This window comes from Chlorocebus sabaeus, chromosome 4 (genome assembly GCF_047675955.1).
Source record: "Chlorocebus sabaeus isolate Y175 chromosome 4, mChlSab1.0.hap1, whole genome shotgun sequence".
NCBI classification, from domain to species: domain Eukaryota; kingdom Metazoa; phylum Chordata; class Mammalia; order Primates; family Cercopithecidae; genus Chlorocebus; species Chlorocebus sabaeus.
Window position 1 is genome coordinate 25,735,324 of NC_132907.1, and position 24,640 is coordinate 25,759,963.

The 24,640-nt window shown below is 44.3% G+C and overlaps 1 protein-coding gene across 7 annotated transcripts in view; it reads right to left on the bottom strand.

The window, feature by feature from the left end:
- Positions 1–1,109: 1,109 nt before the first annotated feature.
- The window catches only part of MARVELD2 (MARVEL domain containing 2), a 38,148-nt gene continuing 14,617 nt past the window's right edge, over positions 1,110–24,640 (bottom strand). For 5 of the 7 annotated variants that reach the window (XM_073014710.1, XM_073014708.1, XM_073014709.1 and 2 more), the window contains 5 exons: positions 18,131–18,279; positions 17,713–17,884; positions 10,211–10,261; positions 9,055–9,166; positions 1,110–2,408 (listed from right to left, as the gene is read on the bottom strand). In XM_073014710.1, coding sequence (XP_072870811.1) covers positions 2,365–2,408; positions 9,055–9,166; positions 10,211–10,261; positions 17,713–17,884; positions 18,131–18,279 — 528 coding nt within the window. In that variant the 3' untranslated portion in view covers positions 1,110–2,364. Of the gene's footprint in view, positions 2,409–6,236; positions 9,167–10,210; positions 10,262–17,712; positions 17,885–18,130; positions 18,280–24,640 lie in introns of those variants that run through there. The other 2 variants (XM_007974538.3, XM_007974562.3) reach the window with 1 other exon arrangement.

Consider the following 24,640-nt stretch of genomic DNA (forward strand, 5'->3'; position numbering starts at 1 on the left):
AACCCGGGAGGCGGAGCTTGCAGTGAGCTGAGATCCGGCCACTGCACTCCAGCCCGGGCTACAGAGCAAGACTCCGTCTCAAAAAAAAAAAAAAAAAAAAAAAAAAAAAAAGTAAGGTGTCAATTATTTATTTATTTATTTATTTATTTGCCACGGGGGTCTCACTCTGCTGCCCAGGCTGCAGTGCACTGGCACCATCTCAGCTCACTGCCACCTCTGCCTCCTGTGCTCAAGCAATCCTACCCCCTCAGCCTCCAGAGTAGCTGGGACCACAGGCATATGCCACATGCCCGGCTAATTTTCATATTTTTGGTAGAGACGGGGTTTCAGCATGTGCCACCACACTCCACTATTTTTTAGTTTTTAGAAGAAATGAGGTCTCCTTATGTTGCCCAGGCTGGTCATGAACTCCTGAGCTCACGTGATCCTCCTGCCTCAGCCTCCCAAAGTGTCATAACACGCTTACAGGTGTGAGCCACAGAGTATGGGTGGTGCCAAATCTTTATTCTGTTTCCCAGCCTTCTCCTCTCCTTCCTCTTTTCACACTGGCATATGAAGTTGTGGCTGTGGTCAAGTGAATCAATTGAAATGGGAATGTCATGTGAACGTGTGAATGCCATCATGGATCTAGTAGACTGTACCGGTATGTACAAACATCCAAAGAAGGCCCGATGATGTGATAAACACTCAGGCCATCAGTTATTAATAATGAAGCATACTTCTGTTAATGAAAATTTATGAGTAACATTAGCAAAACAAAAACTGTAAAGCTAAATGTAGGGAATTTAATTGAGTTTTATGGTTTACAGTATGATTTGAGATACTTTTATCTCATGTGATTCCACTGCATGGAAGAGTTAAGTGACTTACCTGAGGTCACACAGCTTGAACCTAGACCTATCTCCCATTCCCTCCTCTTTCCACCATACAGTATGAACATCATAACTAAAGCAATGATAATACAATGGAATGAAATAAATAGAAAACAAAGACTCAGAATTCAGAAAAATCACATGATCTAGTTTTAGCCAAGGAGAATAAAAACAGAATAATACAAAATTAGTTTTAGTAATTCTTAATTAAAACACAAAACACAATGTACTATACAATTTCACTTTTGTAAATGCCAAAACTCTTTCTTTAAGCGTATTAATGTTTATATAAATGTAAACATGTTGTTAAAGTTTGGGTGTTTATCCCCCCAAACCTTAGCTGAAATTTCATCCCCAATGTTGGGGATGGGGCCTAACGGGAGGTGTGTTGGTCATGGGGCAGATTCACCATGAGTAGATTCATGCCCTCCCTGGGAAGGCGAAGAGTGAGTTCTTGCTCTGTGGGTTCCCTAGAGAGCTGGTTGTTTAAACAAGCCTGGCACTTCCCCCTTGCTCTCTCGCTTCCTCTTACCATGTGGACTCTCCACACCAGCTCCCCTTTACCTTCTGCCGTGAGTGGAGGCAGCCTGAGTCCTCATCACACACAGATGTTGGCGCCACGCTTCTTGTGCAGCCTGCAAAGCTGTGAACCAAATAAACCTCTTTTCTTCATAAATTACCAAGCCTCAGGCATTCCCTTATGGCAACACAAAGCAGACTAAAACAAATGAGGAAGATGAGAATGAAAGGATGTGCTCCAATATGTTAACAGTGACTATTTCTGGGGGGTGAAATTATGGACAATTTTATTTGTGTGTGCTTGGGAGGAGAAGATGAATTCATCTTTGGCCCAGTATGGTGGTACATGCCTGTAATCCCAGCACTTTGGAAGGCTGAGGCAGGGGAATTGCTTTAGTTCAGTCATTTGAGACAAGCCTGGGCAACATAGCGAGACCTTGTCTCTATAAAAAATACAAAATAGGGCCGGCAACGGTGGCTCACGCCTGTAATCCCAGCACTCTGGGAGGCCGAGGTGGGTGGATTAACTGAGGTCAGGAGTTTGAGACCAGCCTGACCAACATGGTGAAACCCTGTCTCTACTAAAAATACAAAAATTAGCCAGGTATGGTGGCAGGCACCTGTAATCCCAGCTACTCAGGAGGCTGAGGCAGGAGAATCACTTGAACCCGGGAGGCAGAGGTTGCACTGCAGCCTGGACAACAGAGTAAGACTCCGTCTCAAAAAAAAAAAAAAATAGGGCCAGGTGCAGTGGCTCGTGCCTTAATCCCAGCACTTTGGGAGGCTAAAGAGGATGGATCACATGAGGTCAGGAGTTCAAGACCAGCCTGGCCAACACGGAGAAACCTTGTGTCTACTAAAAATACAAAAATTAGCTGGGTGTGGTGGTGCATGCCTGTAATCTCAGCTATTTGGGAGGCTGACACAGAAGAACCACTTGAACCTGGGAGGCGGAGGTTGCAGTGAGCCGAGATCACACTACTGCCCTCCAGCATGGGTGACAGAGGGAGACTCCACCTTAAAAACAAACAAACAAATACAATATAATTAGCCAGGTGTAGTGGTGCACACCTGTGGTCCCAGCCACTTGAGAGACTGAGGTGGGAGGACTGCTTGAACCCAGTAGGCAGAGACTGTAGTGAGCTGAAATTGCACCTCTGCCTTCCAGCCTGGGCAACAGAGTGAGCCTCTGTCTCAAAAACAAAACAAAACAAAACAAAACCCAAAAACTTCGTTTTCTAAACCTTCCTTTTAAAAAATTTTTATTATTTTAAAAAATTTATTTATTATTCTGGAGGTAAGGTCTTGCTGTCACCCAGACTGGAGTGCAGTGGTATGATCATAGCTCACTGCAGCCTTGAACTCCTGAGCTCAAATGATCCTCCTGCCTCAGCCTCCCAAGTAGCTGGAACTATAGGTGTGTGCCACCACACCCAGCTAACTAAAAATTTTTTTTTGTAGAGACAGAGTCTCAATATGTTGCTCAGGCTGGTCTCAAACTTTTGGCTTCAAGTGATCCGCCCACCTAGGCCTTCCAAAGTGCTGGGATTACAGGTGTGAGCCAGAGCCACTGTTCCCAGCCTATTTTCTCAATTTTCCCTTCCTTCCTTTCCCTCCCTCCCTCCCTCCCTTTTCCTTCCTTCCTTCCCTCCTTCCTTCCTTTTCTTTCTCTTTCCTTTTTCTTTCTTCTTTCTCCTTCCTTTCCTTCCTTCCTTTCTCTTTCTTTTCTCTTCCTCTTTCTTCTTTCTCTCTCTCCCCTCCCTCTCTCTCCTTCCTTTTTCTTTCTTTCCTTTCTCCTTCCTTCCTTTCTTTCCTTTTCTCCTTCCTTCCTTTTCTTCCTTTTCTTTTTCTTTTCTTTCTCCTTCCTTCCTCTTTCTTTTCTTTTTCTTTTCTTTCTTTCCTTTCTCTCTCTCTCTCTCTCTCACCTCCCTCTCTCTCTCTCCTTCCTTCCTTCCTTTATGCAGAGTCTTACTGTGTCACCCAGGCTGCAGTGCAGTGGCATGATCTCGGCTAACTGCAACCTCTACCTCCTGGGTTCAAGCAATTCTCATGCCTCAACCTCTCAAGTAGCTGAGATTACAGGCATGCGCCACCACACCAGGCTAATTTTTGTACTCTTTTTTTTTTTTTTTTGAGACAGAGTCTTGCTCTGTCATGCAGGTTGGGGTGCAGTGGCGTGATCTCAGCTCACTGCAACCTCCACCTCTGGGGTTCAAGTTGTTCTCGTGCCTCAGCCTCCCGAATAGCTGGGACTACACTGTGCGACAACACGCCCAGCTAATTTTTGTATTTTCAATAGAGATAGGGTTTCACCACGTTGGCCAGGATGGTCTCAAACTCCCGGCTTCAAGTGATCCATCCACCTTAGCCTCCTAAAGGGCTGGGGTTACAGGCATGACCCACCATCCCTGACCTGATCAATTTTCTATAATAAATATATTACCTATATACTTTTTAAAAAAGCTTTTTGTAACTTATTATTCAAAACAATAGTCACTTTGAGAGTCTATAGCCACCTTATTATTTAACACAATGGAAATATATTTTGAGTATCTAGCCACCAGTTATTGAGCAAGGACCTTTGTGGTGTTTTACATTATTTAATTTTCACAACAATTTCATCAGGTATTATTATCGCCACATCACAGTTAAGGAGGCTGATGGTTGGAGATGTTAATTTGTCAAGGTCACATAGTAAGAAATGGAGTCTTGGTTGTGATGAGCTCAGAAGTTCACCTTCTTCTCCTTCTGCGGGGCTAAACCATCCCTCCTACCTTCTGCCTACCCCCAGTTTGTCTGTCTATTATAGGACAGGTGGTCTATTACATGCTGGAGCAGATCTGTCATAACCTCCTTTAAAAACCCATTGAAAGCAGCCGGGCACGGTGGTTCACGCCTGTAATCCCAGCACTTTGGGAGGCCAAGGCAGGCAGATCACTTGAGGTCACGAGTTCAAGACCAGCCTGGCCAGCATGGCGAAACCCTGTCTCTACTAAAAATACAAAATTGGCTGGGCATGGTGGCATGCGCCTGTAATCCCAGCTACTCAGGAGGCTGAGGCAGGAGAATCACTTGAACCCAGGAGGTAGAGGTTGTGGTGAGTGGAGATAGCATCACTACACTCCAGCCTGGGCAACAGAGCAAGACTCCATGTCAAAACAACAACAATAAAAATCCCCAAAAAACCCATTGAAAGCATTAAAGTAGACAATTTTAAAGTGATTTTACAGCCAGGTGTGGTGGCTAATGTCTGTAATCCCAGCACTTTGGGATCACTTGAGGTCAGGAGTTCAAGATCAGCCTGGCCAACATGGCAAAACCGCATCTCTATTAAAAATACGAAAATTAGCTGGGCGTGGTGGTGCACGTCTGTAGTCCTCACTACTCAGGAGGCTGAGGTGGGAGGGTCACTTGAACTCAGAAGGTGGAGGTTGCAGTGAGCCAAGATCATGCCATTGCACTCCAGCCTGGGTGACAGAGCAACACTTCATCTCAAAAATAAAATAAAATGTCTAAAGCCATTTTTGTAAACAAATAAAGTAATTGTACACATCACAAAGGTCTGGGAGGGTACACTCCACACAGTATATACTGCTAGGGAGTAGAATTGACACTGGTGGGACTTTTGTTTTCTATTTTCTAAGCTTTTATACTCATTCTTTTTAAAAATTATAATAGTTAAAAAAAATGAAGGTCAGAAAAAATTGTAGACTTTTCCTGTGTTGTATCTTTCAAACTTCGATGCATCTCAATATCGGAAACACTTTCTGATATGTACTTCATTACCACCCCAGAGTCTCCACCTGTTTCACTGATTTCTGTATCTTTAATGCTAACACATCTGGCATAATAAAAGCATTTGACACGTAACTGGCAAATACTTTTTTCAAGTTTTAGATTTACTGACATATCCTCATGTTAATTTTCAAATTAGTATACATGTTAAAATAATATGGAAGGGCTGGGTGCGGTGGTTCACACCTGTAATCCCAGCACTTTGAAAGGCTGAGGCAGGGGGACTGCTTTGGGAGGCCGAGACGGGCAGATCACTTGAGGTCAGGAGTTCAAGAACAGCCTGGCCAACATAAGATGAAACCCCGTCTCTACTAAAAATATAGAATTTAGCTGGGTGTGGCGGTGGGTGCCTGTAATCCCAGCTACTTGGGAGCCTGAGGCAGGAGAATTGCTTGAACCCAGGAGGCAGAGGTTGTAGTGAGCTTATCACACTACTGCACTCCAGCCAGGGCGATAGAGTGAGACTCTGTCTCAAAAAATAAAACAAAAATTCATATGGAAGAAAGAAAATGTACAGGGAAGTACTCTTCCTTCTGAATCTTGTAACTTGCCAAAGGTAGCTATTACAGGCTTAACTGTGGCCTCTCAAAAAGATAACGCTGAAGTTCCTAACCTCCAGTATCTCAGAATGTGACCTTATTTGGAAATAGCATCCTAGCAAATGTAATGAGTTGACAGGAGGTCGTGCTGGAGAAGGTGGGCCTCTCATTCAATATGACTGGTATGGCCAAGACAGGGAGAAGGCCATGCGAGAATGGAGGATTGGAGAGATGCATCTACAAGCCAAGGAATGTCAAACATGGCCAGCAAACCACCGTAAACTAGAAGAGGACTCCCCTACAGGTTTTCGAGGGAGCATGTCCCAGCTGACACCTTGCTTCCAGACTTCTAGGCTGCAGGTCTGTGAGACACATTTCGGTTGTTTTGAGTGACTCAGTTTGTAGTACATTGTCATGGCAGCCCTAGGAAACTAATACAGTGGCCTGGACTTTGAATTGTTGCAAATAATGGGGGAAGGGAAACAGTGAGTCACCTGAGCACTATGACCTACAGGTTTTCAATGACTTTCCAGTTTATTATCTGACAAGTGAAACTATTTTCAAGAACATGCACAGTGAACACAGGAATGCTAGAAAGGCAAACATAAAAGGGCACACACACACAACAGGTGACTGAAACTTTAACGCACCTAAGGGATTGACCACAGCATTTATAAATCAGTGTTACTACACTGGTTTTTCAAAGATTAGCATTTACATTTATAAACTTTATTTTACACGTTTCACAAAATTCAATTTCCTTAACACTTTGACACGAATCTAACTCTACAATCAAAATGGTAATATTTTACCTCTTTTTTTTCTTTTTTAAAGCACTAGTGCTCTTCTTAAGTGAAATGTTAACACAGGGCTCAATACATAAAAGAGAAAGTGAAGTTGATCCATTTGGGGGGTCCCATAAGGGGCCTCATGCTTCCCTAGGTTTTACCCCTTCAGACACAGCACAGCCTGGGAAGCCATGGAATTAAAATATTAACAATGAATGCGTAAAGATTTCACTGACAAATAAAAACTAGGGAGTGTATTCAGTGACCACAACTTTCTAAGCTTCTGCTTTTCCACATGCTATCCTTTGGTTTCATCACTTCAGAAAACTCTTTGAACATTAATTGTTTGAATAGCAGCTATATTAGTCAGAAGCTGTAATGCTACACCTGGGAATTTATCTACATGATAGATACTGCTGAATAAAATCCAACAAGAATGATTTTGTTTTAAAAAAAAAAAAACTTTGTTAAGGCGGTCTATTGTTCATACTAACAGAAACAAAACATTTCTCATGAATAAAGTCCAAAGCCAAGATAATTCTTAGAAAGATGAAGCATCCCTGCTGGGCAAGGTGGCTCACACCTGAATCCCAGCACTCCGGGAGGCCGAGGTTGGTGGACCATCTGAGGTCAGGAGCTCGAGACCAGCCTGGCCAACATGGTGAAACCCTGTCTCTACTAAAAACACAAAAAATTAGTTGGGCATGGTGGTGGGTGCCTGTAATCCCAGCTACTTGGGAGGCAGAGGCAGAAGAATTGCCTGAACCCAGGAGGCAGAGGTTGCAGTGAGCCGAGATCATACCACTTACTTCAGCCTGGGCAACAAGAGCGAAACTCTGCCTCGAAAGAAAGAAAGAAAGAAAAGAAGAAAGAAAGAAAGAAGGAAAAAAGGAAAGGAAAGGAAAGGAAAGGAAAGAAGGAAGGAAAGAAGGAAGCAAGGAAGGAAGCAAGGAAGGAAGGAAGGAAAGAAGCATCCCAAAAATTCAAAGGAAGTTTCCAAGGAAATGCTACATCGTGGGACTGTAGCACATATGTCCAAAGGGGATAGAAAAGGAACAACAGCTGGGCGCGGTGGCTCACGCCTGTAATCCCAGCACTTTGGGAGGCCGAGGGGGGCAGATCATGAGGTCAGGAGATCGCGACCATTCTGGCTAACACGGTGAAACCCCGTCTCTACTAAAAATACAAAAATTAGCCGGGCGTGGTGTGGGGGCCTGTAGTCCCAGCTACTTGGGAGGCTGAGGCAGGAGAATGGCGTGAACCCGGGAGGCGGAACCTGCAGTGAGCCGAGATGGCGCCACTGCACTCCAGCCTGGGCGACAGAGCGAGACTCCGTCTCAAAAAAAAGAAAAGAAAAGAAAAGAAAAGCAATACCATTCATACAATTCAATGTGTCCAGGGCAGGCTGGACTATGGGGAGATGGAGAGATGTACAGTCACACTGAAGAAAGACAGGGAGGCCATGTGGAACCCCAGGGGCCACAGAGACACAGGGAAGCATCAGGCTAAGGCCATGAGTTAACACTACAAAACAGAAAGGCACCAGACACTTAGGCTTTTGGTTAAGTAAGTTGGGCTTGCTCATTAAGGACCTTTTCTTGAGACTCATTCTTTATAATTTATTCATTTCACAAACACTTCTGTAGATTTCACAAACACTAATATAGTTCTTACCATATTAGTAACTCCTTTAATTCTAACAACTCTACGAGGAAGGGACTATTATTAGTCCCATTTTACAGAAGAGGAAACGGGCACAGAGATATTAAGCAATTTGCCCAAGATCAGGATGTCTGAAAATGTTGATCTGGGATTCAAATACCTTTCAAGGAAATAAATAACACCTCTGAAAGATGTCACCCATTTTCCCTTAGAAAAATCCTTTAGAAATCCCCTAGGAATTTCTCTAGGAAGAGAAATTTGTCCTAGAAAAATCCTAGGAACCTGCCTGAGTGAAAAAGGAAAAACTAGCACCAGAATTGATAGCCCACTTGCCCATCACACCGCTAGGATCAATCTCTAAAATGATGACACATTTAAATGCGATAGACGAATATGAAATTGGTCACAGATGAACACAGGATTTTTTCCATTCTTAGTAAAGGCCCTTGGTACATCTGAATGTGTTTAAAAATGTCTGAGTAAAATCGTTAATGTTGCATACTGGTTAAACCAACTGGAAGCTGATTCGGGAAGCGCTTGCTTATCTACCACAGAGGCTAGCATCAAAAAGGCAGTAAATAAATAGTAAACTTGCTATTTAAAAAAAAAAAAAAAAGTAGTTCCCCAGCCTGACCAACAAGGTGAAACCCCATCTCTACTAAAAACACAAAAATTAGCTGGGCGTGGTGGTGCATGCCTATAATCCCAGCTACTGGGAGGCCAAGGCAGGAGAATTGCTTGAACCCGGGAGATGGAGGTTGCAGTGAGCCGAGATCATGCCACTGCACTCCAGCCTGGGTGACAGAGCGAGAGTTCATCTCAAAATAAAATAAAATAAAATAAAATAAAAAGTGGTTTCAAATAAGGGTTAAGAATAACCTTGTACATCCCAATTCATTACTTTATCATATTCTTGAATTCTTTGCTTTATGTGAGAAAGTTTATTCTTTAGGTAATCACAGCGTTCTTTTTTTTCCAGAAATGTAGGATCCTGTAAAAGAAATATAAGTATTATTTTGGCTCTTGGCTTCCTCAGTAAAAAAAACAGAAACATACATTGTCACACAGGAAATGATCATACACAACGAAAGTCTCTATAGCAGATTCCGAACTCAGAGTAACAGTTAAGCTCTTTACACACTTTTTAAATGTACTTTTTTTTTTAGAGCAGTTTTAGATTCACAGCAAAATCAAACAGAAGTACAAAGAGCTGAGGCACCTTTCATTTTACTATCTGATGTACATAAAAAAGTAAATAAAGCCAGGTACAGTGGCATGTGCCTGTAGTCCCAGCAACTCAGGAGGCTGAGGTGGAAGGATTGCTTGAGCCCAAGTGTCTGAGGCCAGCTTAGGCAACATGCCAAGACCCCATCTCTTTAAAAAAAGTAATAAGTATAGAAAATATTAACAAATGGTCTCTACAGCCTTGACTGATTTTTTTTCCTTTTGAGACAGGGTTTCACTTTGTTGCCCAGGCTAGAGTGGAGTGGCGTACTCTGTCTCCCAGTGCAACCTCTGCCTCCCAGGCTCAAGTGATCCTCCCATTTCAGCCTCCCAAGTAGGTGGGGCTACAGGTGTGTGCCACCATTACCGGCTAATGTTTGTATTTTTTTGTAGAGACAAGGTTTCGCCATGTTGCCCAGGCTGGTCTCAAACTCCTGGGCTCAGGCGTTCCACTTGCCTTGGCCTCCCAAAGTGTTGAGATTACAGTCCTGAGCCAGTGTCCAGTCACCTCTACTGATTTTGAGATTAAGTTAGAGCTGGAAAGATGTAAAATCAGTTCATCTTTTTGAAGGAACAGGTGGAGAATTCCTGATCAATGCTCATTTCCCTAGGTTGCTAAATCAGGACACAGCAAAATGTATTCAGAACAGACATGACAAGAAATGGCATCCAGCAGTCATTTTCCCTTAAAAGGAGCATCTCACGAAATACAAAAAAGAACTATTTTAGCTAACAGAATCTAGAGTCTGTCAATTATCACGTATGTACCTGGATAAGAATACAGTTTGAGAAAGAAAACTGTTTTACTCACATTCTTTTTTTTCTTAAACTCTTCATGGATTCTTGAAATTCTCTCATGTTCCTAAAAATAATATATTGTATACTTAAGTTAAAATATTTGCATTTACTCAAATCATATCTCAAAGCACACTGAGAATTAGAACAAAAAACAATTTTAACTAAGAAAATAATGAAAACAGTGACACACAAAAATTCATTTCACAGGCAAATATTTGAGGGCTTACTATCTGCTAGGCCCAGGCAATAAAAGAGAGAAAGGGCCCTGACCACATGCAACCAGACCCAAGCCCCAGGCCCTTAGGGAGGATACACAGCTTGCCCAGGGTCACACAGCTGGCAAGCTCCATTTCCTTATTGGTAAAATGGAAATAAAACCATAATGACCTCAAAGGGTTGTAAGAAGGTTCACTTATTTGAAATGATCCTTATAAAGTGCTTGCCACATAATAACCACATTAGTTATGATTATGTACATCCTTTTTGGAAAGTTCATCCCCTTTGGAAAGTTCTTTTTCGAGTTATTAGGTGTTGGGGTTAAGCAGTTTGACAGTATGTAACTTGAAAATAGCTAATATAAGGCTTCTTGTAACTTTTTTCTAAGTTTTATAATAAATATGAACTTTGTTAAGGAATTGAACAGTCTATCCAAAGGGAACAGATTACTACAGCAATGCCCTCATTCATCCATGCACACCTATGCATAGAGATTGTCAGACAAAGCAAACCTAATAATTTAAATATAATAACTTATAGGTTTTTTTTTTTTTTTTTTTTTTGTCCCAAGACAGTCTCCCTCTGTCACCCAGGCTGGAGTGCAGTAGCATGATCTCAGCTCACTGCAACCTCCCACGTCTCTGGCTCAAGCTATTATTGAGCCTCAGCCTCCCAAGTAGCTGGAACTACAGGTGTGCGTCACCATGCCCAGCTAATTTTTGTATTTTTAGTAGAGATGGGGTTTTGCCATGTTTCCTAGGGTGGTCTCGAACTCCTGGCCTCAAGTTATCTGCCCACCTTGGCCTCCCAAAGTACTGGGATTACAGGTGTGAGCCACTGTGCCCAGCCAATAATTTATAGTTCTAAAAGCTTGTCCTACACCTGTAATCCCAGCACTTTGGGAGGCTGAGGTGGGTGGATCACCTGAGATCAGGAGATCAAGACCAGCCTGGCCAACATGGCAAAACCCCCTCTCTACTAAAAATACAAAAATTAGCCAGGAATGGTGGCTCACACCTGTAATCTCAGCCACTCAGGAGGCCAAGACAGTAGAATCACTTGAACCCAGGAGGCGGAGGCTGCAGTGAGCCAAGATCACACCACTGCACTCCAGCCTGGGCAACAGAGTGAGACTCCGTCTCAAAAATAAATAAATAAAATAATAATAAAATAAAAGCTTGCCCTGAGAACCTTTTCTATCACTGATCCATATCCTTTTCCCAGTATATTTTCTTTCTTTCTTTCTTTTTTTTTTTTTTGAGACAGGGTCTTGCTCTGTTGCCCAAGCTGGAGTGCAGTGGTGCAATAGCTTACTGTAACCAAAACTTCTTGGGTTCAAGTGATCCTCCTGTCTCAGCCTCCCAAGTAGCTGGGATTATACGGCACATCACCAGGCCTCGCTAATTTTTATTTTTATTTATTTATTTATTTATTTATTTATTTATTTTTTATTTATTTTTGAGATGGAGTCTCATTCTGTTGCCCAGGCTGAAGTGTAGTGGTGCGATCTTGGTTCACTGCAACCTTCCCCTCCTGGGTTCAAGCGATTCTCCTGCCTCAGCCTCCCAAGTAGCTGGGATTACAGGTGCCCACCACTACGCCCAGCTAATTTTTCGTATTTTTAGTAGAGATGGGGTTTCACCACGTTGGCCAGGCTCGTCTTGAACTCCTGACCTTGTGATTCACCCACCTCAGCCTCCCGAAGTGCTGGGATTACAGGTGTGAGCCACCATGCCCGGCTGCTAATTTTTATTTTTTTATGAGTAGACGTGGTCTTGCTATATTGCCCAAGCTCATCTTGAACTCCTGGCTTCAAGCAATCATCCTGCCTTGACTCCCAAAATGTGGGCGTTACAGCCATGAGCCCCCTTGCCCGAACAATTTTAATTCTTCAATCTCTTTTACAGACTGAGATCATCAGTATGTTTGTGTTTTGAATGCTTGCCAGCAGTTTTGAAGATAAACCTGGTGATTTAATTGCAATCTGTAATAACAGATCCTGGACAAGGAATAAACTTACTGCTGGGGTTAGCACTGCTGTGCTGGAGATGCAGGCAGAGATGAGCTGTAACATCCATCTAGAGTCTGTCACTGAATTTAAGGAGTGGTGAGGACCAGAGGGATTGTTTGGGGCAATATTTCTATTTTATGGGTTCAGAAAAGTCATGTGACTATTTTTCAGGGGTGCACAACCATGTCTGTGAGAGAACCTGCCTCCACACAGGCCCGCTGGACTTTGAAATGCCTCACATGCTTCCGTGGGGACATGGTGGGAAAATGAATGAGCCTGTGGACTCCTGCCCAGGACAAAGCTCAGCCTGTGGCCAAGGAGAAGCTAACTTTTGTAATACGGTTAATATTTCTACTTTAGATAAGGACTGGAGGATACACTGATAATAATAACCACGGGCCTGCCATTGGGTTACTTACAAGCCCTGTCTTGTTAAAAATCACAGGTAATGGCTGTTGTTGATACTGGGTGGAAACATCATGGGAAGACTTGGTCTCAGCCTGTACTGTCATCAGGACCCTCTTGATTTCCCAACTGCAGACCACGTGCTGCAGCCCTTGTTCATTTTAAAGCACACAAACCAGATACCACTGGGTGTTGGCTCAAATATTACAGGTTAAGATTTTCTTCTTCTTCTTTTTTTTTTTTGGTGAGATGGAGTCTCGCTCTGTCACCCAGGCTGGAGTGCGATGGCACAATCTCATCTCACTGCAACCTCTGCCTCCCAGGTTCAAGCCATTCTCCAGCCTCAGCCTCCCGAGTAGCTGGGATTATAGGCACCCTCCAACACGCCTGACTAATTTTTTGTATTTTTAGTAGGGACGGGGTTTCACTATGTTGGCCAGGCAGGTCTCGATCTCCTGACCTAATGATCCACCCACCTCGGCCTCCCAAAGTGCTGGGATTAGAGGCGTGAGCCACCGCACCCCGACTGTTTTTTTTTTTTCTTTTGAGACGCAGTTTCGCTCTTATTGCCCAGGCTGGAGTGCAATGGTGAGATCTTGGCGCACTGCAACCTCTGCCTCCAGGTTCAAGTGATTCTCCCACCTCAGCCTCCCGAGTAGCTGGGATACAGGAATGTGCCACCACACCTGGCTAATTTTGTATTTTTAGTTGAGATGGAATTTCTTTTTTTTTTTTGAGATGAAGTCTTGCTCTGTCGCCCAGGCTGGAGTGCAGTGGCGCGATCTCGGATCACTGCAACCTACGACTCCTGGGTTCAAGCAATTCTCTTGTCTCTGCCTCCCCAGTAGCTGGAATTACAGGCACGTGCCACCATGCCCGGCTAATTTTTGTATTTTTAGTAGGGACGGGGTTTCACAATGTTGGCCAGGCTGGTCTAGAACTCCTGACCTCAGGTGATCCACCTGCCTTGGCCTCCCAAAGTGCTGGGATTACAGGTGTGAGCCACTGCACCTGGCCGAGATGGGGCTTCTCTGTGTTGGTCAGGCTGGTCTCGAACTCCCAACCTCAGGTGATCCGCCCGCCTCAGCTTCCCAAAGTGCTAGGATTACAGGTGTGAGCCACCACGCCCGGACTTGCAGGTCAGGATTTTCTGCATTATTTCTCCCAACAAGCCTGCTCCTCCCAACCTGCGCTGATCCAGATTCCTGGGGCCTCATGGCTTCCTGCATTCCTTTGACGGCCTCTAACCTAGGTCACCCTTCTTAGACCCGTGGGCCTTGCTTATTTTCCAAATGGTACTGACATTCAACCTCAATATTTGCTGAATTTCTCTTGCTTCCTGTACTGGTGTCTCTTAGCCAACACCATTCCATTGCTCCAGGGTTAGGAAAACGTCACTGCAATACACATTTGGCTTAGTTAACTCATAATGATAAGTGATTTAAATGTATACTTAACAGAGTCTGTGGTCGAAACAAAGATACCCAACTTCTCAGGTAAAAAAATTATATATATGTGTGTGTGTGTGTGTGTGTGTGTGTGTGTGTGTTCCCATACATAAATTTGACATTTAGTTTTTTTGGTTTTGTTTTGTTTTGTTTTGTTTTGGTTCTGTCGCCCAGGCTTGAGTGCAGTGGCACCATCTCAGCTCATTGCAACCTCCGCCTCCTGGGTTCACGTGACTCTCCTGCCTCAGCCTCCTGAGTAGCTGGGACTACAGCCATGTGCTACCACAGCCAGACCAACATTTAGTGTTTACAAAGCTATGTTTTTAAAATTTAATTATACATGTAATAGATTAATACAGCCTCTTTTAAAAAGAGAATATTACACAAATATATTCCCACCAGCATTATTCATAACAGCCAATGAGTGGAAATGTCTATATAGACATTTGGAAATGACCAAATGTCTATCTCTTGATAAATAGATAAACAAAATGTGGTATATCCATATAGCAGAATATTATTCCACCACAAAAAGGAATAAGTATTGACTTATGCTAAAATATGGATGAACCTTGAAAACATTATGCAAAATGAAGAAGCCAGACACAAAGGATTTATATGAAATGTTCAAACTGAATGGCAAATCCATTCAGACAGAAAGTAGATTACTGGTTGTCAATGGTTGGACAGAGCTGAGAATGGGAAATAACTGCTAATTATTAGCAGTTATGTAATGGGTAACAGTTTCTTTTTTTTTCTTTTCTTTTCTTTTTTTTTTTTTTGAGACAGGGTCTCGCTCTGGTGCCCAGGCTGGACAACCTCTACCTCCTGGGTTCAAGTGATTCTCCTGCCTCAGTCTCGCGAGTAGCTGAGATTACTCAGCCCGCCAATGTGCCCAACTAATTTCTGTATTTTTAGTAGAGACAGCGTTTCACCATGTTGACCAGGCTGGTCTCAAATTCCTGACCTCAAGTGATCTGCCTGCCTCAGCATCCCAAAGTGCTGGGATTACAGGCATGAGCCACTGCCCCCCGCCAATACAGGATTTCTTTTTGGGGTGATTAAACTGTTCTGGAATTTGAGTGGTGCTGATTGCACAACTCTGTAACTATACTACAATTCACCGAATCGTATACTTTAAAAGGGTAGATTTATTATATGTGAATGAGATCTCAATTAAAAAGAGTACATCTGGGCCAGATGCAGGGGCTCACGCCTGTAATACCAACACTTTGGGAGGCTGAGGTGGGCAGATCATCTGAGGTCAGGAGTTCAAGACCAGCCTGGCCAAAATGGGGAAATGCTGCCTCTACTAAAAATACAAACATTAGCTGGGCATGCACCTATAGTCCCATTTACTTGGGAAGCTGAGGTAGGAGAATCATGTAACCTGGGAGGGAAAGGTGACAGTGAGCCGAGATTGCGCCACTGCACTCCAGTCTGGGTGACAGAGCAACAGAGCAAGACTCCGTCTCAAAAAAAAAAAAAAAAAAAAAGAGTACATCTGATTTAAAAATGGCACAGGTGGCCAGGTGCGGTGGCTCACGCCTGTAATCCTAGCACTTTGGGAGGCTGAGGCGGGCAGATCATAAGGTCAGGAGTTCGAGACCAGCCTGACCAACATGGTGAAACCCCATCTCTACTAAAAATACAAAATTAGCTGGGCATGGTGGCACATGCCTGTAATCCCAGCTACTTTGGGAGGCTGAGGTGGGAGAATAGCTTGAACCTGGGAGGCGGAGGTTGCAGTGAACTGAGATCATGCCATGGCATTCCAGCCTGGGCAACAAGAGCAAAATTCCATCTCAAAAATAAATAAATAAATAAAAATTTAAAAATGGCACAGATTATAAGGCATTCCTATTTCAATACTGCTATTTCAAAATGTGAAAAATGTGGGGGGGTGAGGAAGAGCACTACAAAAAGCTTAAGTCCCCTGTAACCACCATTTCTACTCCTGGTTTTCCTCTATGTCATAATCACAGCTACCAGTCTGATGTGTGTGCCCAGCAGCTCACATTTGTAGCATATCTCATATCTGCTCTTTTTTATTGTTTTTTGTTTTCGAGACATGGTCTCACTCTGTCCCCCAGGCTGGAGTGTAGTGGCAAAATCACAGCTCACTGCAACCTCAACCTCCTGGGTTCAGGCAATCCTCGCACCTCAGCCTCCTGAGTAGCTGGGTCTACAGGTGCATGCCATCACGCCTGGCTAATTTTTATATTTTTTGTAGAGATGGGGTTTCACCATGTTGTCCAGGGTCTTGCATGCCTGGGTTCAAGCAATCTGCCCGCCTTGGCCTCTCAAAGTGTTGGGATTACAGGCATAAGCCACTGTGCCTGGCCATTTCTGCTCTCCACTCTTACTCAGCGGGTGCTCTGCCTTTGCGCCTGGAGTGCTAACTGCTAGGCTCTGGCTTAGCAAGGGAATGCAATGCCCCTGGTGGCTTCCCTACACTCTCTGAATAAACCTTTGTGAATTATTCCTAGTTTGAATGTGCCATCTGTCTCCTTTGGGACCCTGCCTGACTTGGTATGTATCTTAGGCAAATTTATATTTTACTTAAGAAAATAAAATATGGGTAAGCACAGAGTGAAAAAACAAAAAGAAAAAATACTGTTTAATAATTAAAGACAAAAGATATTAAGTTACATAATTTGAATTGTCATCTTGACTAGACACCTTGAGGATCTCAAATGCTTTCCTAGACACAGAAAGCACATGTAAATGGTTATAAATTTTTTTAAAAGCCAGATTTTGGGGGCCAGGCGCGGTAGCTCACGCCTGTAATCCCAGCACTTTGGGAGGCCGAGACGGATGGATCCCGAGATCAGGAGATCGAGACCATCCTAGCTAACATGGTGAAACCCCGTCTCTACTAAAAACACAAAAAAATTAGCTGGGCACAGTGGCGGGCGCCCATAGTCCCAGCTACTCGGGAGGCTGAGGCAAGAGAATGGCATGAACCCAGGAGGTGGAGCTTGCAGTGAGCTGAGATCACGCCACTGCACTCCAGCCTGGGTGACAGAGTAAGACTCCATCTCAAAAAAAAAAAAACAACCCAGATTTCATGCTGAATGCAGTGGCTTATGCCTGTAATCGCAGCACTCTGGGAGGCCAACGTGGGTGGATTACTTGAGGCCAGGAGTTGAGACCATCCTGGCCAACATGGCGAAACCACATCTCCACTAAAAATACAAAAAAATTAGCTGGGTGTGGTGGCACATGCCTGTAATCCCAACTACTCGGGAGGCTGAGGCAGAAGAATCACTTGAACCCAGGAGGTGAAGGTTGCAGCAAGCCAAGATTGTGCCACTGCACTCCAGTCTGGCAACAGAACAAGATTCTGTCTCACAGAAAAAAAAAAAAAAAAAAGCCAGGTTGTATCCATCCTCTAGATTTCAGTGCTCCTCCTAGGCAGCTGCACACACTAACCTGTCGGCTTTCCGAATGATGGGGCAATCTGCTCATCACTGCATCCAGCTCATCGAACTTCCTCAGGACGGCCTGAACTTCTGCAGACAGCTCTTTGTACTCTGAAAACTGGTCTTGGAACACAGCTTTATAGCGTTCTCGCTCATCATCTGTCTGAATCACAGGGTATTTTCTGGGGGAAAAACATAAACCAAAGATATAATCGTTTCACTAAAAGAAGCTGAATGGGAAATCGGCTTAGCTTATTCCTTACTGATCATATCGTACCTTCAATTCAATACATTACCTCTCAGGTAACAACTATTTACATACATGGTTTCAAGCACAGAGTATTAACTTGGAGACAAACTGGAAAATGAAAGGACCAAATGGGGCCCCTCAACTTCTACCTTGAGGAAGAATTCAGACTGATACTCACGCCACATAGTCGGGCATCACGATAGGCTTAGGAATGTGGCCTGGGGGAATGTGTCCACTCAGTAGTTCAGGTTTCATTTTTGCTGTTCTCAATTCCTTGAAATTAACTTCTGAGTCTCTTTGTCTGTCACCACTGGTGGCCATTTCACACTGCAGTTAGGGAGAAAAAGAGGATTTATTAATAAATATAGGTAGAAAAAAATCCTCTGAATTTATTCTTAGAAAATGGGGAGGAAGATCAGGTGGGCTGTCTCAAACCTATAATCCCAGCACTTCCGGAGGCCAAAGCGGGAGGATCACATGAGGCCAGGAGTTCAAGACCAGCCTGGCCATCATGGCAAGACTCTGTCTCTATAAAAAGTTTAAGGCCAGGCACAGTGGCTCATGCCTGTAATCCCAGCACTTTGGGAAACCAAGGTGGGCGGAACACTTGAGGTCAGGAGTTCGAAACCAGCCTGGCCAACATGGTGAAACCCCATCTCTACTAAAAATACAAAAATTAGCTGGGTGTGGTGGTGGGTACCTGTAATTCCAACTCCTAGGGAGGCTGAGGCAGGAGAATTGCTTGGGCCTTGGAGGCGGAGGTTGCAGTGAGCCAAGATTGTACCACTGCACTCCAGCTTGGGCAACAGACTGAGACTCTGTCCAAAAAAAAAAAAAAAATCTGGCAGGTGCAGTGGTGTGTGCCTGCAGTCCGCTAGTAGCTACTTGGAAGGGTTGGAGGCTGAGGTGGGAGAATTGCGTGAGTCCAGGAGGTAGAGGTTACAGGGAGCTGTGATTGCAGTACTGCACTCCAGCCTGGGCGACAGAGTGAGACTCTGGCTCAAAAAAAAAAAAAAAAAAAAAGAAGAAGAAGAAAATGGGGAGCAAGACAGGAGGAAGAAAAGTGGAAATAAGAGTTAACATTTCACATCACAATTACATGTTTTATAGTCACAAAGTTGTTCTGAACGTTTCTATAATAGCTAAGGGAAGCACATTTGGGATATGGTAATACATAGTAGGTAAAACACACTCCAGCCCCAATCGTGTACACGTCAAAGGTAGATGATGCAATGCCAGACACGCAGTCTTAAGAACTTACCTATTTGGAATTTACACCCCAAATAACCATAAAAAAATAAAAAATGTAATTCAAAAAAATTCAAGGATAAAAATGGAACAAGGCCACTTAAATAGAAAGAGAAAGTAATAATACTGGCAATTTGGGATGATTTAATTGTAAGTAACCACTGAGTGGATTAGAAAAGGAAATGAATTGGCCAGGTGCGGTGGCTCACGCCCTGAATCCCAGCACTTTGGCAGGCTGAGGCCAGCGGATCATGAGGTCAGGTGTTCGAGACCAGCCCGGCCAGTATGGTGAAACCCCGTCTCTACTAAAAATACAAAAATTAGCCAGGCGTGGTGGTGCCTGCCTATAATCCCAACTACTCGGGAGGCTGAGGCAGGAGAATCGCCTGAATCTGGGAGGCAGAGGTTGCAGTGAGCCGAGATTGTGCCACTGCATTCCAGTCTGGGCGACAGAGCGAGACTCCCTCTCAAAAAAAAAACAAAAACCGAAAACCAAAAAAACAGAAAAGGAAAGGAGTTACATTGTTTTCATTATATGAAGAGGGAAGCAAACAAATTTACTATCAGAAAGAAACGCTTCCTGATGTTCAGTATATTTATAGTATTTTCATTTTTTAGTATCTTTCTTTTCTTTTCTTTCTTTTTTTTTTTGAGATGGAGTCTCGCTCTATTGCTCAGGCTGGAGTACAGTGGCATGATCTCAGCTCACTGCAGCCACCGCCTCCCGGTTCAAGCAATTCTTGTGCCTCAGTCTCCCAGGTAGCTATGGTTACATACAGGTGTGTGCCACCATGCCTGGCTAATTTTTGTATACATATTTTTTTCTTTGAGATGGAGTCTCACTCTGTCGCCCAGGCTGGAGTGCTGTGGCGCAATCTCGGCTTACTGCAAGCTCCGCCTCCTGGGTTCACGTCATTCTCCTGCCTCAGCCTCCTGAGTAGCTGGGACTATAGGCTCCCGCCACCACGCCTGGCTAATTTTTTGTGTTTTTAGTAGAGACGGGGTTTCACCGTGTTAGCCAGGATGGTCTCAATCTCCTGACCTTGGGATCCGCCCATCTCAGCCTCCCAAAGTGCTGGGATTACAGGCGTGAGCCACCGTGCCCAGCAATTTTTGTACTTTTAGTAGAAACAGGGTTTTGCCATGTTGGCCAGGCTGGTCTCAAACTCCTGGCCTCAGGTGATCTGCCCATCTTGGCCTCCCAAAGTGCTGGTATTACAGGTGGAGCCACCACACCCAGGCTAGTATCTTTATTTTATTTAAAAAAAAAATTTTTTTTTTGAGACAAGGTCTTGCTCTGTCATCCAGGCTGCAGCGCACTGACTCGATCATGACTCATTGCAGCCTCAAACCCCTGGGCTCAAGAGATCCTCCCACCTCAGCCTTCCAAGTAGCTGGGACCACAGGCGTGCAGCACCATGCTGGACAATCTGGCTAATTTTTAAATTTTTTTTGTAGTGATTAGGTCTTGCCATGTTGCCCAGGCTGGTCTCAAACTCGTGGGTTCAAATGATCTGCCTGCCTTGGCCTCCCAAAGTGCTAGGATTATAGGTATGAGCCACTGTGACTAGGCTTAAAAATCTTTTTTTTTTTTTAGAGACAAGGGTCTTGCTATGTTGCCAAGGCTGGTCTTCAACTCCTGCCGCCTCAGGCTCCCAAAGTGTTGGGATGACAGGCATGAGCCACCATGCCTAGGCTAGATTTTTAAATGTAAGGAGGATGTTGCTGGAACTTCAGAGGAAAGGCAGAAGATGTCTTCAACTTGCCCAAGTGGTCCTAACCTGTGATTCTCTGAAAAGGGCTATAAGAATCCTAGATGCAAGAGATGATGGTTTGAGCCATGCTGGTTTCTTTTTTTTTTTTTTTTTTTTTTCCTGAGACAGTCTCACTCTGTCACCCAGGCTGGAGTGCAGTGGCACGATCTCGGCTCACTGCAGCCCCACCTCCTAGGTTCAAGCAATTCTTCTGCCTCAGCCTCCTGAGTAGCTAGGGAGTAGAGGTGCACGCCACCATACCCAGATAATTTTTGTATTTTTAGTAGAGACAGGGTTTCACCATATTGGCCAGGTTGGTCTTGAACTTCTGACCTCGTGATCCGCTCGCCTCGGCCTCCCAAAGTGCTGGGATTACAGGCATGAGCCACCATGCCCGGCCTTTTTTTTTTTTTTTTAAAACAGGGTTTCGCTCTGTTGCCCAGGCTGGAATGGCACAATCTCGGCTCACTGCAACCTCCACCTCCCAGGTTCAAGCAATTCTCAGCCTCCTGAGTAGCTGGGACTATAGGCGCAAGCCACTACGCCTGGCTAGTTTTTTGTATTTTTAATAGAGACGGGGTTTTACCACATTGGTGAGGCTGGTCTCGAACTCCTGACCTCAGGTGATCCACCCACCTTGGCCTCCCAAAGTGCTGGGATTACAAGCGTGAGCCACTGTGCCAAGTCACGCTGGTTTCTAAACAACAGAGCTCTTAGAGGCCCTTTTAGTAAAAATTGTGTGTTCAAAAGACAGAAAGAGAACACAAGGTGAAATGGCCTAGAGAGGAAGTCTCAGACAGAAAGGAGATAGGATTGGAAGATCCAGTGGATTCTACTCTAGAAAGGGCAAAAATGGATGCTCAGCTTTGGGGTTGAGGAAAAACTTTCAGTGACTCCATTGGACAGTGCCTAGAACACCAACCAGGTTGATGAAATTGGTGGATGCCAGAAGAGGTGTTTCCATTTTATCCATAAAGAAGTGCCAGGCCCAGTGGCTCACACCTGTAATCCCAGCACTTCGGGAGGCCGAGGTGGGCAGATCACGAGGTCAGGAGATCGAGACCACCCTGGCTAACACAGTGAAACCCTGTCTCTACTAAAAATAGAAAAAATGAGCTGGGCGTAGTGGCGGGCGCCTGTAGTCCCAGCTATTCGGGAGGCTGAGGCAGGAGAACGGCATGAACCCATTAGGCGGAGCTTGCAGTAAGCCGAGATCGCGCCACTGCACTCCAGCCTGGGCAACAAAGCAAGACTCTGTCTTACAAAAAAAAAAAAGAAAGAAAGAAAATAAGTGAGGTTGAGGCCAGATGCAGTGGCTTACATGTGTAAGTCTAACGTTTTGGGAGGCTGAGGTGGGAGGATCACTTGAGGTCAGGAGTTCGAGGCTGCAGGGCGCTGTGAATGGTCCACTGCACTCCAGCCTGGGCATCAGAGCAAGACCCTGTCTCTTAAAAAAAAAAGTCAAAAACAGAAGTGAGGTTCAGAGAGGTCAAGTCAATTCTCCAAGGTCACATAACTATTAAGTAGAAAAGCCACAATTAAAAGCCAGAACTGGGCTGGGTGAGGTGGCTCATGCCTGTAATCCCAGGAGTTTGGCAGGCCGAGGGGGGTGGATCATTTCATGTCAGGCATTCAAGAGCTGCCTGGCCAACATGGTGCAACCCTGTCTGTACTAAAAATACAAAAATTAGCCAGGTGTGGTGGTGGGCGCCTGTAATCCTAGCTACTCAGGAGGCTGAGGCAAGAGAATCGCTTTAACCTGGGAGGCGGAGGTGGCAAGGAGCTGAGATCGCGTCACTGCACTCCAGCCTGGGTGACAGAGCGAGACTCCGTCTCAAAAATAAATAAATAAATAAATAAATAAATAAATAAATAAATAAAACCCAGAACTAGACCAGGTGCAGTGGCTCATTCCTGTAATCCTAGCACTTTGGGAGGCCAAGGCAGGAGGATTGCTTGAACTCAGATGTTTGAGACCAGCCTGGGCAACATAGGGAGATCCTGTCTCTACAAAAAAAAAAATATATATATATATGTACACATACATATGTATACATATATGTGTGTATATGTGTGTATATATATGTGTGTGTGTACATATATATGTGTATATATAGAGTTTTTTCTTGAGACACAGTCTTGTTCTGTTGCCTAGGCTGGAGTGCAGTGGTACGATCTCGGCTCACTGCAACCTCTGCCTCCCGGTTTAAGCAATTCTCCTGCCTCAGCCTCCCGAATAGCTGGGACTACAGGTGTACACCACCATGCCTGGCTAGTTTTTTGTATTTTAGTAGAAATGGGGTTTCGCCATGTTTCCCAGTCTGGTCTCGAACTTCTGAGCTCAGGTAATCCACCCACCTCAGCCTCCCAAAGTATAGGATTACAGGCATGAGCCATCATGCCTGGCCAAAAAATAAAAAATTAACTGGGTGTAGTGGCATGCATCTGTGGTGCAGGCTACCTGGGAGTCTGAGGTGGGAGGATCACTTAAACCCAGGAGGTCAAGGCTGCAGTGAATTGTGATCATGCCACTCCACTCAGCCTGGGTGACAGAGTGAGACTCTGTCTCAAAAAAACAAACATATGAAAAACAAAAAACCCAGAACTATTTGGTTCATTGATACTTTTTTTTTTTTTTTTTTTTTTTGAGACAGTCTCACTCTGCCACCCAGGCTGGAGTGCAGTGGTGAGATCATAGCTCACTGCAGCCTCGAACTCCTGGGCTCAACCTATCCTCTCTCCTTGGCCTCCCAAAGTGCTAAGGTTACAGGTGTGAGCCACGGTGCCTGGCCTGGTTCATTGATACTTTAAATGAATAACATAAAGAAACTTGTTTACTTAAATGTATATTGTTCATATCCTAAAGTCGCCTGAAGTTCTAGTAGCACACTAGAAACGGGCTTGTGATGGACAATGCCATACTGCTACTGGAAAGTAAGATCGTGCTTGGGAACACGATTCCTCTTTGGAGCAGTAACCTCCCTCCCCTCTACTGACCCCTTAAGCCTTCGAGAAATGCTTGCTGAACGAAACTGAGAGAGGCTTGGGAGGGCCCCTACTTCACTGCAAATAAAAAACAAAACAGGATTTTAAAACCTTAATCTTCATCTTGCCAGGAAGCTTTAAAAATCCTTTGTTTCCTGATTTCTTTACCCTGAAACTGGCTTTGGTTTAACATTAGCTCATTCTAAAAACCACTAGCACTTAACTCACTATTTAAATAGCACACCCTTTAGATTGGATTAGGTGTGGAGGCTGCTAACCAGCCCTAGGGGAAGGTTATGAAAAGGAAAAGTTCTCCAACCATGGCTCCAGGTGGGACAGAAGCCAGATCACCTAGACGAAGAAAGCGTGCCTCGCCACGCGGTCCCCAAATCTGCAAAAACATGAGTGACAAGCAGAGTACCCTGAGGAAATGAAATTAAGCCAGGATATTTTTAGGGAACACATTTTGAAGTTAGTATTTATTCTGCTGTATTTCTTGCTGATTATGATGCCATTTCTTCATCCTAATGAATTCCTATATATTTAGTCTTGAAAATGAATAATGGCATTAAACATTAGGGGGAGCTTTTTTGGCTTGAATAAATGAATTTCTAGTTCTCTTTAACTTCTGTTTTCTTTTTTTTGACCCCCATATGGACACATGGTTTAACTCCTAAATGTTTAACAATCCAGATCTCATG